Genomic DNA, 16462 nt, shown 5'->3' with positions numbered 1-16462 from the left:
GTTTCTCTTTATGTCAATGTCTTGTTGTCGATTGGTAATAGTAAGGAAATGATTTGCAATTTTGCACTTTGAAATCTCAGCTTTCATTACAATTTGATACAAAGAATTTAGAGACCGCTAAGTTTATCTTAGGGATGGAGATCCAAAGGGATAGAGCTAACAAAAAATTTGGTTAGGTCCAAGTATATATGTTGACTCTATGTTGCAAAGATTCAAGATGCCAGATTGCAAACCAAGGAGTGTTCTCATTTCTATAGGTATAGAATTTTCATATGAGCAGTGTCCTTTGACACCCAATAAGATCAATGACATGAGCCATATCCCTTATGCAATCACTGGGAGTGCTAAGTAGGTATGTGTCCAATCCAAACAAGTAGCATCGGACTACAATGAAGAGGATCTTCAAATATCTTTGTGATACTTTAGTGTATTCTATGTGCTGCCAAGGAGGTCCCTCAAAAATCTTGCAACAATCCTTCAGTAGATATTCAAAGATTTGTGGATGTAGATTAGGTGAAAGATGTGGCAGCAAGAGGTCTAGTAGTGGTTATGTGTTTAACTTGTTTGCTGGTGCAATGAGTTGGATAAGAAAGACACAAGTTGTGGTTTCTCTTTTGACTACAAAGGCAAACTACACAATAGCTACTCATTTCTATAAAGATGCAATTTGGCTTTGGAGATTGTGTTTGAATATTGAGTTGAGTCAAGATACAAAACAAATTCAATGTGACACTCAAAATGCCATCAACTTGGCAAAGATCCCTACTTTCCACGTACGGACAAAGCACAGTGATGTGCAATACCATTTTAATCACGACAAGATGTAGGATATAGACCCATAATTGAGAAGGTGGATTTTCAATGAAAGTTGTGAATGCATTGATGAATCCTATGAGCATAGAGAAGTACAAATCATGCAAGATGGCTATGGGCATTTTTAGCCCCTAGTAGTTAGTTCACTTTGTTAGAAACCCCCTTTGTACATTGTAATGTAAGGATAGATGGTTATAATCAATTATAATTGAGAAAGTGGATATTTCAATGAATGTTGCAAATGCATTGATGAAGCCTGTCAACCTAGAGAAGTATAGACGATGCAAGATGGTTATGGGCATTTTAGCCCCTAGTAGTTAGGTCACTTTATTGCAACCCCCTTATAATCATTTCCAATGTATACAACAAGTGGAAGATTGTTAAACCTAGATGTTGCAGACCTTGCAATTTTTAATGTTATTGTAATTATTTACTAATTGTAATATGTTGTAAATTATGGACCCTTATGGAAAAAGATGCCTGGACAGAATCTTGAGATTCCTTTGTTGGCACTCCCTGTTCGACTATGACTAGAATCTTTGACCAGCAAATTTTAGCCGTCTTGAGAGATGAATAAAATGATTAATGACACCTACATGGAGTGCCTATGGGTTACACTTGAACACTTTGGTCATATGAATCAAATTGTCAACCATAAATCACATTCTAAGATGGGAGGAGTTACTCTTGGAGATAAGCACATAGTTCCAACTTGGAGTAGTTAGACCAAGGTTTGGCTGATGGTTTCAAGCCCATGGTTTTGGGAATCCGTTGGCAGTTTCATAAGTCTCCTTAGCCTATAAATTGAGGGTTTAGGATGGAGATTGTATTGTCAGTTTTGTGCAGAGTTTTTTTGCCATAATTTTTCCAGGATTTGAAGTGCCGATCTCCATTGAAGTTGTATTGTAATTGTTTGCAGAAGACTAATACATTAAGTGTACTTTGTTGTTTGGTTTTTCCCCTCTATGACCATGGTATATCTTGTATTTATTGTCCTTATTCTGCTAAAATTACTTTAGATCTGTATCTAATTGCATTGTTTCTCTCTGAGATTAATATAGTGTAGCCATAATTGTTGAACACAAATATACTTACGTATTACAATCATAAAGTAAATTTTACATAATAGTAGGAACATACATGAAATTACCTATTTTGCATCCAGCTCATCACCATTGTCATCAGCATCACTAGACTCTGTGTCATCAGAATTACCATGAGAAGCTAATTTCGCTCTCTTTTACCACCAAAGAAGTCTTTGTACCTTGATATCTGTTGTGACCTTTTTCACACATCGCCCCATTGCAAATGGGGACCCTCTCTTTTCCTGCTTTCTAGGGTTTTTGTTAAGTGTCCTGTGACCTTTCGCTTCAATTTCACCAAGCCTTGTCCAATTTTGAATAGTTCAAGTCCTAGGGATTGAAAGTCAGTTTTTGCAAACCATGTGATTCTAGAATACGGACACCACCAGAGTGCTCGGAAAGGCCAAAGGACGAAGATTGCAATAGATTTGGACGAATTTGGACAACTTTCTATTTTTAGAAAGTTTGTTTTTTGCTTTTCCTATTTTTTAGGAAATTTGGTTTATGGCATTTTCAGCCCGATCCCCGGTATGGCTATTTTTAGAAAATTCTTCCTATTTTTTAGGGATGCCTGCTTTTTGCTTTTTTCGGGATGTGAACCTAGGGTTTACACTTGCACCACTGACTAGCTTCGACTGAAACTCGAAAATTCCAAGTTTTGACCTAAAAAGCTAAATCCCTAGATTTTAGGCTTTTTGCTTTTTCGAGATGCGAACCTAGGGTTTACACTTGCACCACTGACCAAATTCGACCGGAACTCAAAAATTCCAAGTTTTGACCTAAAAAAGCTAAATCCGTAGATTTTAGGCTTTTTGCTTTTTCGGGATGCGAACCTAGGGTTTACACTTGCACCACTAACTAGCTTCGACCGGAACTCGAAAATTCCAAGTTTTGACCTAAAAAAGCTAAATCCCTAGATTTTAGGCTTTTTGCTTTTTTGGGATGCGAACCTAGGGAACACTTGCACCACTGACCTGCTTCGACCGTGATCCAAAATTTTCAAGTTTTGACCCAAAAAGCTAGGTTTCTATATTTTAAGGGGTCATGGCACATTCAAAGGATAATCAGCTCGAAAAATCATCCTAATCCTCAAAATGTCCTGAAATTGGGCTAAGTCTGGAATGTCATCCTGATCCTGAAATTTGACTAAGTCTGGAAAATTGAAGAATCCTCCAAAAACTAGATTTTGCATTATAACTCCTGGAGGTCCAAAACCACTCTCAAACATCCTGACAATATATGAAATATAACTTAAAGTATAAGTCCGCCGCCTTGGTGTCCTTCCAAAACTCCGCCCTATGATGGAGAGTGCCTAAAGTTCGTCATGTAGAGGGATGTCAAAAGTCCGCTCATGATGGTGTCTAAGCCTCTTAAAACCCCCAAAGTCTGCCCAAGGTGGTAGAGGTGCCTGAAGTCCATCCAAGAGGAGGGATGCTTGAAGTCCGCCCTAGGAGGTGTCTCTAAACTCTGCCCATGGAGATGTCTCAAAAGTTTGCCATGTGTGTGATGCCATCAAGGGGATGTGTTCTAGAAGTCCGCCCATCCTAGACATGCATTCAAACTCCACCACGATGCGAGAGGCCATGAAGAGAAGACCCTCCAGAAGTCCACCATGTGTTGAGGACCCATCAAAGTCTGCCTTGAGCCCTATATAAGCGATGGCATGTGATGAAGAGGCCATGATGGCCAACACCCCAAAAGCCCGCCATTGTCTTGAAGAAGCTTCGAGGGTGGTCTTCAAAGTCCGCCTAGGCTATGAGGAGCCTTGCTAGAAGTCTGCCCATGAGGGAGCACCTTCTAAAGTCCGCCATGTGTGTGTGGGGTACTTGGGAGCAACCTCCAAAGTCCGCCCAAGGTGGAGAAGCCTCCAAAGTCTGCCCAAGGTGGAGAACCCACCAAAGTCCGCCCAAAACTTGATAGTCATGGCATCTTCTAAACTCCGCCATACCTTAGGGTAGAGCCCAAAGTCCACCATGTAGAGGTTAAGTTGGGGAGGCCATGAAGGGAAGCCTTCAAACTCCGCCATGTGTGTGTGGTCATCAAGGAAGAGCCCTCTCAAACTCCACCATAGCCATGTTGGAGGCCCATCCAAACTCCGCCCTAGGATAATATGGGGAGGCGCCACCAAAGTCCACCCTAGGCCTTGTCTCCAAAGTCCGCCAAGGTTAAGAGAGCCATGAGGAGCCAAGTCCAAAGTCCGCCAAGGTTAAGAGAGCCATGAGGAGATGCCACCAAAGTCCGCCAAAGGTTAGGAGAGCCATGAGGAGGTGCCACCAAAGTCCACTAAGGTTGGGAGGGCCATGAGGAGAGGTCTCCCAAATCCGCCCAAGGTAGAGAGAGCCTCCAAAGTCCGCCATACCACATGGGAAGGCCCTCTAAACTCCGCCATACCTTGTAGAGGTAGGCAAAGTCCGCCAAAACTTGAAGAAGATGAAGATAAACTTCCAAAAGTCCACCTACACATGGAAGGTCAAACAAAATCAACATGATGTCACAAAAATCCACAGAGATTTCGAATTTGAAGACCAAAATAGAAAGTTTTCGAAAGGGAAAATATTGGAAGATTGGTAAGGATTTCGAGCCTAAGACCAAAATGGAAAGTTGTTAAAAGGAATATTTGAGGATTAGTGGATATTTTCGAACCTGAATCCAAAATAGAAAGTTTTCGAAAGAAGAATATTGGAAAATTAATAAACATTTCAACTTATAAACCAAATTAGAAACTTTTGGAAGATATTTTCTTCAAACTTGGAAACATGACAACACTTTCCAAAAAAGAGTGAAGATGAAATTAGAAGTATGGGTTGGAAGATTTTAAGGGTTTCCAATTGAAAAGTTAATTTTATTTACAAATACTTCACCTCAAACTTCATTTCTACACCAACAAGTTCGAAGTTACCAAGGAAAGCTTAGTAAATTATTTCAGTTCGAAGATCATCTGGAGAAAGTTTTTGACATTTCTGGAAGTTGGATAAACTTTTGACCAAAGTTTCGCAGATTTTTGGAAGGCAACCAATACGGGAAAAGATTATTTAACCTTTACTGAATTTTCTGAGTGTTCTTGAGAGAATTCTTAGCCCTGCTTCTGCCCATTCAAAGGTAAAACCAAATTCATGATGCAGATTTATGGATTTTTTCTGAATATTTTCCAGAACTTGAGAAATATTTTTTCAAAATTTTTGGAAAGAAAATCTTTTTTTTGGTTAAGTGTGAAATTTTTTTGAAGTTTTACAACTTGGTGAAGGGTTTTTGAGGTGAAAATTCGATTTTTATGGCTACGTATGAGAATAAAAAATGAAATTTTCCAACACTTAACCATTCGCAGCATGGATTTTCTTTAATCCAAGATAGATTTCTAACTTATTTTCGTTTGGTTTTACAGGTCGTAGGAGGAAATAGAAGCGAGATCATCATAGAGATCGCAGCTGGAGTTTCAAGCCAAACGAAAGATTGAGGACAAGTTCACAAGCAAGGTTCATCTGGGTGTGAAGATAGCCAAAATTTGGCTAAGTATGGGAAATGTTTCACAAAGAAAATTCCAATTTCCTCAATTATGATGAAGGCATGGAGAAATTCTTCTCCAAATGTTAGGGTATCGAGAAGGAGGGCACGATCACATCAAATGTCTGAACAACTTGATCCTATCATTTCATATTTGCAAGGGGTTATCCAGAGCTTTTACCCTCCTCCCACGCAACATAAATTGGCAACTAAAGGCAAGATCATCACAGAAAACACAAATGGAGTTTCAAGCCAAATTCAGAATTGAAGACGGGCCCACGAGCAAGGTTCGTCCGAGTATAGAGAGGGCCAAAATTTGGCTTAAGTATGAGAAAAAAAACTTCACGAGGGGATTTCTTCTCCAAATTCGAGGCACTTGAAAGAATCTCAAGGCATCAAGAAAGAAAAGTTCTCAGACTTGGTGAAAATATGGAAAAGTTAGATAAACTTCCAACTTCTTGAAGGATTTCATGTCCTGAAGAGGACAAGCTCCCAAGCAGAATCAAATGGCGACAAGAAGGAATCAAATTTCCATACTTAGAAGATTTCTTGACACAAATTGGAGAATTCAAGGAAAACATCCAACACATTGAGGTGGCGCCTCGTCATTTTCCAACCAATCAAATCGCTCCAAGTCAGCATGTCTAGGTTCAATGAACCTGACTTATCCAGAAACTTCTAGAAGGGCACACTTCACAATGCAACAACCTTCTATTTTCATTGAGGGTTCATTTTTAGCAAGAAAGACAAGTGTCCCAAATGTAATCTTCTCATTGGTCGAGGGTAGTTAGTTTTGGGAAACCCTAATTAGGGTTTGTAGCTTTCAATCTTGGCCCTTGATCACTGTTCGATCTCGGCCATTCATTGATTTTCGAAAAACTATATAAGGTTGCCTCCTCTCATTTAGAGAGTGTGAGGTTTTTGATGTATTGTTGCTTAAGGTCATTTCCAGATAATAAATTGCATGTGCGTTGCTTTGTAATCCCTATTGTTTGAATGATTTGCATGGTTTCAATTTCCTCAACACTTAGTTAGAATTAACTTAGATTTGCTTTCATTGTTGTTAATTTGAATGAAGGATTTGATAAGCGTCAATTGATGGTGTATCTCCACTCATACTTTTGGTAAATGGATGATTTCCATCTTACCGTGCAAAGTTAGTCTGAGCCCACCCCCTGTGCATCCCAACATCTCGATTATAAGCACAACCCATTGAAGATTGCACCGGCCTTGTTTAGTTGTCCCTAGTGTGGCGAAGCAAGGTTTGGTTTCTCGAGAACATCCAATTGATACCGTCTCCAGAGTTCGTAGGATTAGATTAGTCTTCTTAACCCTATCCTTTTTCCTTTTCTTTCGAAAGTCTAAATCCTAGAAAATCCCAAAAAAAAAGAGAGCTTAAAATTGCTAAATCCATCTAAGTCCAGCAGTTCAAGATACTTGTTAAACGTAAGTCCCCCTTGAGATTTTCAGCATACACTACACAAGAAGCTATTCCACTAAAGTCGCTTGTTCGCACATATAGACCTTGGAATCAGTAGTGATTTTTCAGGAGGGATAGAATGCCTTCAGGTATCCTATCCTAATTTTTCCAGGATTTGAAGTGTCGATCTCCATTGAAGTTGTATTGTAATTGTTTGCAGAAGACTAATACATTGAGTGTACTTTGTTGTTTGGTTTTTCCCCTCTATGACCATGGTATATCTTGTATTTATTGTCCTTATTCTGCTAAAATTACTTTAGATCTGTATCTAATTGCATTGTTTCTCTCTGAGATTAATATAGTGTAGCCATAATTGTTGAACACAAATATACTTACGTATTACAATCATAAAGTAAAGTTTACATAATAGTAGGAACATACATGAAAATACCTGTTTTGCATCCAGCTCATCACCATTGTCTTCAGCATCACTAGACTCTGTGTCATCAGAATTACCATGAGAAGCTAATTTCGTTCTCTTTTTACCACCAAAGAAGTCTTTGTACCTTGATATCAAAATGAAGTATCAGTCATGAACCGTTTCATATTAAATGAATGAAATAAACAATTAGTACCAAGGAACAGTACTTTTGGATCTGATATTAGACTAAAGGCCATAAACCCACAATATTTGTTTTGAACTTTTATCATGCTGACCACGCTTCCGAATATCATCATCTATCTGTGACACATCACAAAATTTTACATTAACCCTCAAGTTAAACTCTAAGGCCCTTAAATACTTCAAAGAAACTCATAAGAACTCAAATCCCAAAAAATATTACTCCAACAAGGGCAATAATTATTTATTTAGTGATAGATTGTCCCTTTACTGTAATGCAAAGGACAATATTTCTTCATGTGGAATGTTTTTTATTAGTGTACATTGATTTTTTCACTTCAGATTATATGGCTGTTTAATAAATGTTATTGTAAAACTAACTTTAGAAGGTTGACAATGCAAATAGATATTTGTGTACGATTCCATCTCATTTATATGCATTTTCATTTCCTGTTTTTTCACATAGAATCTGTTAAATCAGAACCACAGTTTCTCCTATCAAAAGAAAGTACTTATATTTCAATGAAAAGCAACATTAGGATTGTTTAAGACAATTCTGAACGATCAAAGTTGTCAATTTGGCAGATATAGTTAGTCATATTTAAGGTTGGTTAACTGGCTTTGCATGCTAGAATTGTTTTGAAGTAACAGATTGTAATGCCCCCTTTTTGGAATGGGATTTAATAATAAATAATAATAATAAATTAAAACATTAAAAAATAGATATATAATATAATATAATTAAAATTTGATTAAGTTCAATGAATGGTCAAAAGGCATAAAATTAAAGATTGTGACTCCCTTGAGAATAAGATACAAAAGAAAGATCATTTCCTTGGAAGGAGATGATGGAAGCAAGGAATATAATAAATCACAAATGGGGAATGAAAAGAAACAATTGAGCATATGAATCAACGAAGGATTTATGGAAAGGAATGGGAAGAAAATAAGGAAGTGACTATTTCAAAGGGCAGAAATTAAGAAAGGTTGTACTCTTTCAAAGGGTGGTAATTCTGAAAAAGTTGTGACCCTTGCAAAAGGGCGGACATGATGAAGAGGTGTGACTTCTCCCTCACATTGGAAGATATAAAGAGAAAAAGATTTCATTTGACGACATGCAAGAGAGATAAATTTGAAAAATAATTTATCATTCTCAATGGTGTTAATGTTAGGTAGCTATGGTCGGATTCCTTCAGACCGACATAGCTGATATAAATGTCTAATTGGCCTATCAGCTTTGGACATTCATATGAATCAATTTATTAAATGTAAACAATATTTTATGATGCCTGATAATCACCTAAGTTGTGCGATCTCTTAACTATATGCAAAATAAATATAATATACATTTATTAAGGGGGCCGACTTTTGGGAAAGTCCGCCACCCTTAATGAATGGACATGTTGCCCTAAAGGAGCCAACTCTTCATGGAGAGTCATCTTGCACGGGTATAAAGGAAGATAGACTTCTCCCTAGCATATTCGAATTACACAACACAAGCAGATCGAATTACATATCAAGCAGATCGATTCATCAAAAGCAGTTTGCATACACCTTCAGCAGATCAGATACTCATCTTCAGCATTCAGACTTAGGCGAATTCATCAAGGAGATCAACACATATATATTAAATTAGCACTATTAATATAGTTGCAGATCGGCCTTGTTGGTGGCCTCATATCTGGCTGTGCGATAGCCATATTGTATTCATTTACTTCAATTCATATAAGAGATCTATTGCTGGGTTTTTCTCCCTCATGTTGGAGGGTTTTCCCACGGTACATGCTGTGCATTATTGATTGAATTATCTGATATCTAATCTGATCATAAACTTAACAAATGGCAGCAACAGAGGGTGGTGACTCAATTCTTATGAAGGTGGTGACTCATTCACCAATAAAGTATAAAGGAGAAATCAATCCAAGCATTCAAGGATCACTTATCAATCATCATTCACCAATACATCAATAGTAATTATCAATTATCAAATCAAGCAAACAATCAATTGGCAAATCATAACCATAAATTATCAATTCATTCAATCAATCAAACATACAAACATCAATCATTCAAGCAGCAATTTCTCCAAGCATCATTTAAGCATCCACTCATCAATCCTTCAAGAAATGACAATTAAGAGAAATCAAGCAATCAGCAATACTCTAGAAAACTCCTTGAGCAATCAGTCTTGGAATTGAGGAAATGGCTTGCAAATAGGAAGGATAGCCCCCTTTCCAAGTCCACGAGAGATGAGAGGATGGCCCCCCTCTCATGCTCTTATCAAGTACACCACCCAAAGATGGAATGGACAACCAACCTTCCATGCTCGTGCGCTAAGAGGAGGAATAGATGAACAGCCTTCCGTGCTCTTGGGCTTGATCAAGGAGGATGCCCCCCCTCCAAGGTGGACTGGGAGTTGTAAGGATGGCCCCTCTTTGATGCTCTTAGCAATATTGAGGATGACCACCTTAATATTGTCATTTGCAAGTATTTCTAAGAAATTCACAATATGATCTGCCATGGGGAATATACTATGATGTATTGATCCTAATATTAACGATGCCATGATTTATTGATCTGAGCATTATTGATCTTTGACGAGACAATCCAAAGAAGAAAATCAAGATAAGTTCTATCTTCTGAATTATTCTTAAAATTATAAGTTCAATATTATAATGAAATGTCTTCCATTTTGATAAAATTAAATTTATAAATATATTGCAATTCTCATCTTAAGTTGAAATTGTTGTTTTAGGGCAAAATATATCCCAAGTAAGGACATTACACATATATCATTTTTTTAAAACAATATCAAAAATAGCATGCCGTGCTCAGAATATGGTCAAACAGATGAGGGGATGAAGAACAGGCTGTTACTATGAAGAACTGGCCAAACAAGCCAGAAACTACAGATTACTAACTTCCAAGAGAAGGACAAGAGTATTCAAGATGAAGACCGGAATGATGATAAATATCCTGCAGATGATCTGTAACATACTCTTCACAGTTTCTACTTCTTTGCCTATGGGTTTGGATGATGTCAGTGGTTTTGATAAAGGAAATTTAAAACTTTATACTATAATTGAATACAATATGTGTAAACACATGATACTTGCCCTGTTTTCCTCTTCCAAATGAGTATACTGTCTAGCAATCTTGTTTAGTCATGTTGATAGTTGCTATGGCCTATGGATGATCCATCTGGCAGACCAGCTTGGGAGGTGAGAATAAAACTGTTATTTTAGACCACATAAGTTAATAATCATATGCCCCCACACCCCCTGGACAGCAATTTGCATTCTACAAAATTACAAATATTTGTCATGTGCGTGCTTTCAGACTGATACAACCTTGACTACACTTTTTCATGAAAATACTGCACTCTATGAGGTGAACAAACGTAAGTTGCTCTCATTTCTGATTTATTGTTTACTTTTGCTGCCTCTATGACACAATTCTCGATTTTTCATATGCTGCCCCCCAGCATATACAGGTTTGGATCAATGGAGTTTACCCAGTCTCTTCCAAAAATATTTAGGTTTCTTGGAGCAAATTATATCTGTTGTTCTTTAGTTTTGTTTGAGGCAGCATAATATTATTCAACACTCAGTCACAATCTAAGTTATCGATTTTGGTTGAAAACTACATGGTTCGTATATGCCTTCTACATTTGTTTTTATGTTTTTCCTTGAGGGTTGGGTCTCCTTTATATTTCTACAGGAGACGGGACCCTTATTAACAAAGAAAAAAGATATTGTTGCAGTGGGCAGGTGTCGTAAGCTAAAATAAAATTAGGAAATAATGTACTAAATAGTCTTTGTGAACAGTGGACTTGTCAATTGCATAAGAAATGTGGAATTCAAGTTTTTAGGTTTTCATGTTAAGAAATACAAAAGAATAAGTACATTGCTTATCGTAAGTGTTTATTCTGAATTCAGTAGCACTGAATCTAGCTCAGGTGTTGAGCTGAAGCGATTACGTTATGGCAACCCGGATACAAATCTAGTTGAATATACACCCCGCATTAATGTGGCCACAAATGATTAAAAAACATCACATACAGATGTGGCAAGGTGCAAGTATGGTAATCTTTTTTTAAATAATATTGTCAGGTTTCAATATAAAAACTTCAAATTCTAAAATCTCTGGTTTCACCAAGAGATACATGCGCATAAACAATGAATCATTTGCCTTTCACCTGATCAACTAAGATTGGCCTACCAATCAAGAAGCTTTCATTGCTTAAAATTTTTACAAGCACTTACCTCTTCTCCATCCATTTCATCTTCGCCTTCTTCTTCTTCTTCCTCTTCTTCTTCATCATCATCTTCGTCATCCTCGTCCTCGGATTTTTGTTCAGGAGGGTCTAAGCTCAGTTGTTCAGCCTCCTCCAAAAACTTTTCCAAGTCATTAATTTTAAGAAACTTATCCTCAACACCTTCAGTTTTGCCATCCTCTTTGTCCTCTTCTTCCTCCTCAGACAGCGAGAGCTCCTCTTCCTCTTCCTCTCCATCTTCCTCTCCCTCTTCCTCCCCCTCTTCATCTCCCTCTTCCTCCTCGTCTTCGTCCTCCATGTTCATATCATTTTTTCCCTCCTCTTCTGAGAGCTCTTTGGGGTGGTCTAAACCGCTAACAAGTTGCAGGCTTTGAGAGGTTTTGAGGAGGTTTTTGAGGCGGGATTTGAGAGAGGAAAGAAGGGGCTGTGCCTGCAAATCGATCTGTTGCCATATCTGCTCTGCGTCGAAATTGTCTGTTAAGAGATCACTGAGAGGGCATTTTGGAGCGTGGGGAAGTATTTGAGAAAACAGGAATTTGGAAGCGTTTCTTGCATCCGCGGAGAAGTGGGGAGAAGGAGCCAGCCATTGTGGTGCAGACGATTCTTTGATGTTGTCTAGGGCTTTCACCCCTTCCGTCCACATACTATTGTTTTTCCTGCAACAATCTTGGTTTTGCAGGGGTTCTGGAGCTGGAAGACTCTCAGATTTTGTACTAATATTTACTGTAAATGATTTTCCCTAATAAAACTTTATCGACTACTAAGGAGGAGGAAGATTATAGTTCGTAGAGTGGGACTGCATGCTCGTGCCCTTAAATGGTATACGAAGATGAAGTACTTTAAAGTGGTAAATAATTTTATGTAAATATTTTTTTCTTGGTCTTTTCATTTCTCTCTTTTTTTCCTTCATCCTTAGATTCAATCTTTATATTTAATTATTAACTATCTTGATTCAGAATTTTTTTGGTTTTCTGTAAAATTGATTTTAGGTTATTTTTATAATTAGTATTTGAATTTAGAAATTTTAAAATTTAATTTATTAATTGTCGTATTTTTTTCTTATTAATTATTTGAACAGGAACACCAAAGATTTATACATGGAAAACTCAAACAAAGAAAAACCACGGTGGGAGTTAACTCACAAGATAATCTACTATATAAAAAATGATTACAAAAGGTAGAGCGCACTCCTCCGGACTTGCATACCAAGGCTAACTACTCATGGGGCAAAATACAAAAGAGGACTTGCAGATCTGAAGCTAACTGCACTCAGGCCAAGATACAAAATTATAGATTTCAGAAAAGGAACTGTATAGATAGAAGCATCTTCATATGTTGATTACACTCACTATTAAAGCTCAAACACTGCTCTTATTGAAATATCTAGATCATCGGACCTTCCAAATAATAACACTTACATCCATTGTCACCTTTGCACTGCAATCACATCGACATCCTTACATATCACGCATATTCAATATCAATAGACTTGCTCGCATCTCTTACATCCTCATATATATCTCTATTCTTTATATATATATGGCTCATTTTTATTCTTTTCATTTCTTCCATTATCAATGCTAAAATCTATGAAATAAGGAAAAGACTCTTCCATTTCTGATCGTCGATCCACCTGGTCTGTCCTGTCATAATCCATTTCAACTAGAAACAAAATGAATGATTAAAACATATCTTTTTTTCTCTCTACAATAGAAACAAAATTGAAAAATAATTTGTTTCTCTGTCTCTATATAAAATCATTCTAATATTCGTACTGTTTATATTAATCCTCTTTCCAACATTATTCGTTCTATTGGGTGTTTTCTTACTTAGTCCTGGTAAAGTTTTGAGATGATTTATTATTTTTAAACGAGGTCCGCGATAACGAGACATAAAAACCTCCTTATTGAACATATATATACACTTTTCTAATCCAAGATATACAATCAGACCAAAAATATAAAACATGAAGCATAGACGAGTCCTAAAACAACATCCAACGTGCAACATTGAATCAAAGAATACCTCTCACAGAAATACCGAACCAAACATATATCACATCCAATTCTAATATAATGACCTAAAGCTTGCACCAATAATAAAAATAAAGAGTCCAAACCAAAACAAACGAAACTCGAACCATCTGGAACATGCTTCCAACTATTTTCAATGTTAAGAACAAATTGATATCAATAGAATCAATTTCCAATGCAATCTACATGTAACCAAAACACAAGCCAAACATACCAACCTCCAGTCCAAAACATATCAACCCATACTCCAATAGCTTCTCAACACTATATCCAATACAACAGATGTATGAACCAGAACATATCTGGACCATATTGTTTGACATCAATGACAACAAAACACATGCTTGTAACATATTGTTCTTGGCTATGGTTTGTCATTATTAAATCAATCCATCACGAGGTATAACCAAGGAGAACATAACCCTCACAATTTAAAAAAATTCAAAAGATGACTATAAACATCTCATGTTCCTTATTAGATTCATAAAACTTTTACAAAGTCCAACAAGTTTTAATTAGTATAAATCAACAGGATTAAATCCACAAACCATGGGTCTAGTTTTTCACATCAATCCAAATCTTCACTCGTGGAAGTGAACTAAAGAGTATCACAATCAATATTCATGATCAACAACAGTCATCAAATGAGTTTTAAAATCTTAACGTCACAATGAATAGACTTTGAACATCTATACAATTATATTCTCATTGAAATTAGAACTAAGTACTCTAACAATTAATTTAATTAAATATTCTTGCTTATTATAGATTCATTTCAAGTATTTGATATTAAACTCATCTTATTTATCTAGAATAATTTTTTTATTTTTAATTAGACTTTATTATTTACTAAATATTTTTTCTCATATACAAAATGTTATAACCTCACCTCACTTTCTTGTACCATAAAGTTTCATTTCTTCCCCTTTGGATTTCAAATCTAATTTTTTTAATTATCATATATTTATTTTAAATATTATTGTGCTTTGGATCTAGCCTTAAGTATTCACTATTGCTTTATTTATTTACTAGGGTTTGGACTTATTTGCACGGTTTTGTGAGGATATTCCTAACATCTCTAGTAATGTTGTCATGAATAATTTTTGTCTTAAACAGAGATCTAAACTTATTAAACATAAAATTAGAAAAATGTATCCAAAATTTTCTTTGATGATAGAGTGAAATTGAAAAGCTACTAAAAGCCAACTTAATTACATTTATTGACTACTCTTAATGGATTTCAAATATAGTACCTATGACCAAACTTGATGCACATATTCACATATGTATTGCTTGAACATATCTTGATAAGGTATTTCCTATATATGATTCCCCATTACATAGTGTTTAAATGATCGTTGATTCCACCATATACATGAGATGTTATCATTTAAGGATAGATTTTTACGTTATAATAATTTTATATTAACCCACAAGATCAACACACAAATACTCTAACTACTCTTCAAATCATATTTTTTATATATGGTTATTCCTTTTTGGATTAAAAAATGCTAGTCAAACTTATCAAAGGGTCGTGATTTTAATTTTCATGATTTGATATATATTATCTTGGAAATTTTTAGATGATATTTTGGAAAAATATAATAAATCAATTGATCATATCCATGATTTGAGGACCATTTTTGAGAGTTTGAGGTATAACAAGTTTTTTCTAAATTCTAAGAAATGCATAGTTGGTGTGGACTATGATTATTTGTTAGGCTTCATTGTATCTACATGTGAGGCATTGAGGTTGATTATAAGAAGATTGAAGCTATTTTCAATATACCTCCACCTTGAAATCTTATCCAAATTCAAAATCTCCAAAGTAAAATATCGATTATTCATCTTTTTATCTCATAATTAGTAAAACATACTCTACCTTTCACTAACCTATAAAAAAAGATACCAAGTTTCAATGGAATGATGGGAGCTAAAAAATTGATATTATGAAATGATATTTGATTATCCCATAAATTCTTATGCTCGATATTCATGGAAAACCTCAATTCCTATATTTCTACTAATAATTCTACTTTTGGTGGGTTGTTGGCATAAAATGGTGAGAATGATGAAGTTCATGTCATATAATACATTGGATGCACTTTACTTAATTATGAATTCTCTAAGTATACTACTACAAAAAAAATATTCTTGGTCATGGTCTTTTCTTTGCTAAATTTTATGCATTATACATTACATATTGAGACATTTGATAATAAAGAAAGATCCTTCCAAACATATGCTTTATAATGCTAATATTTTGTGTCATGCAACACAAGGTGTCATGCTATTAATGTTTGACCTTAATTTCATTTCTAAAAAATATATTAATGGATAGTAGAGGTTGATAATAGCGATAACACCATGTCCTAACAATATGGTGTTTCTATCTACTAACAATGTGCCCTTGTCATTTATATTTATTATAATATACATGTATCTATTTACTTTAATTTTGAATCTACTGAGATAAATGTGGTGATCATAATTGGTGGCTAGACAAATTATGAATGGTTATAAGATCAAAATGTGTTATGCTTACATAATATTATGAGTTAGCTTAACTACTTGACTCTTTTGACTTATTCATAATTAATGTTATTTCTTATGAAGATAATAAACATACAACTATCAAGGTCAATACTACCTTACTTATTAGTATGGATGATGGTAGTCATCACTTTACATTGCTTATTCATATATTACATT

General features: G+C 35.6%; 1 protein-coding gene across 1 annotated transcript in view; it reads right to left on the bottom strand.

Annotated features, from left to right (window-relative positions):
* The window catches only part of LOC131075639 (M phase phosphoprotein 10), a 76028-nt gene extending 63519 nt beyond the window's left edge, over positions 1-12509 (bottom strand). The window contains exons 1-3 of the mRNA XM_058012478.2: positions 11704-12509; positions 7503-7558; positions 7268-7382 (exon numbers count right to left, since the gene is read on the bottom strand). Of these exons, the coding sequence (XP_057868461.2) occupies positions 7268-7382; positions 7503-7558; positions 11704-12357 (825 nt within the window). The 5' untranslated portion in view covers positions 12358-12509. The remainder of the gene's footprint in view (positions 1-7267; positions 7383-7502; positions 7559-11703) is intronic.
* Positions 12510-16462: the final 3953 nt, after the last annotated feature.

The sequence above is a fragment of the Cryptomeria japonica genome, chromosome 8 (genome assembly GCF_030272615.1).
Source record: "Cryptomeria japonica chromosome 8, Sugi_1.0, whole genome shotgun sequence".
NCBI lineage: Eukaryota > Viridiplantae > Streptophyta > Pinopsida > Cupressales > Cupressaceae > Cryptomeria > Cryptomeria japonica.
Note: the sequence above shows the minus strand (reverse complement) of the source record. Positions and strands in the feature narration are given on the sequence as shown.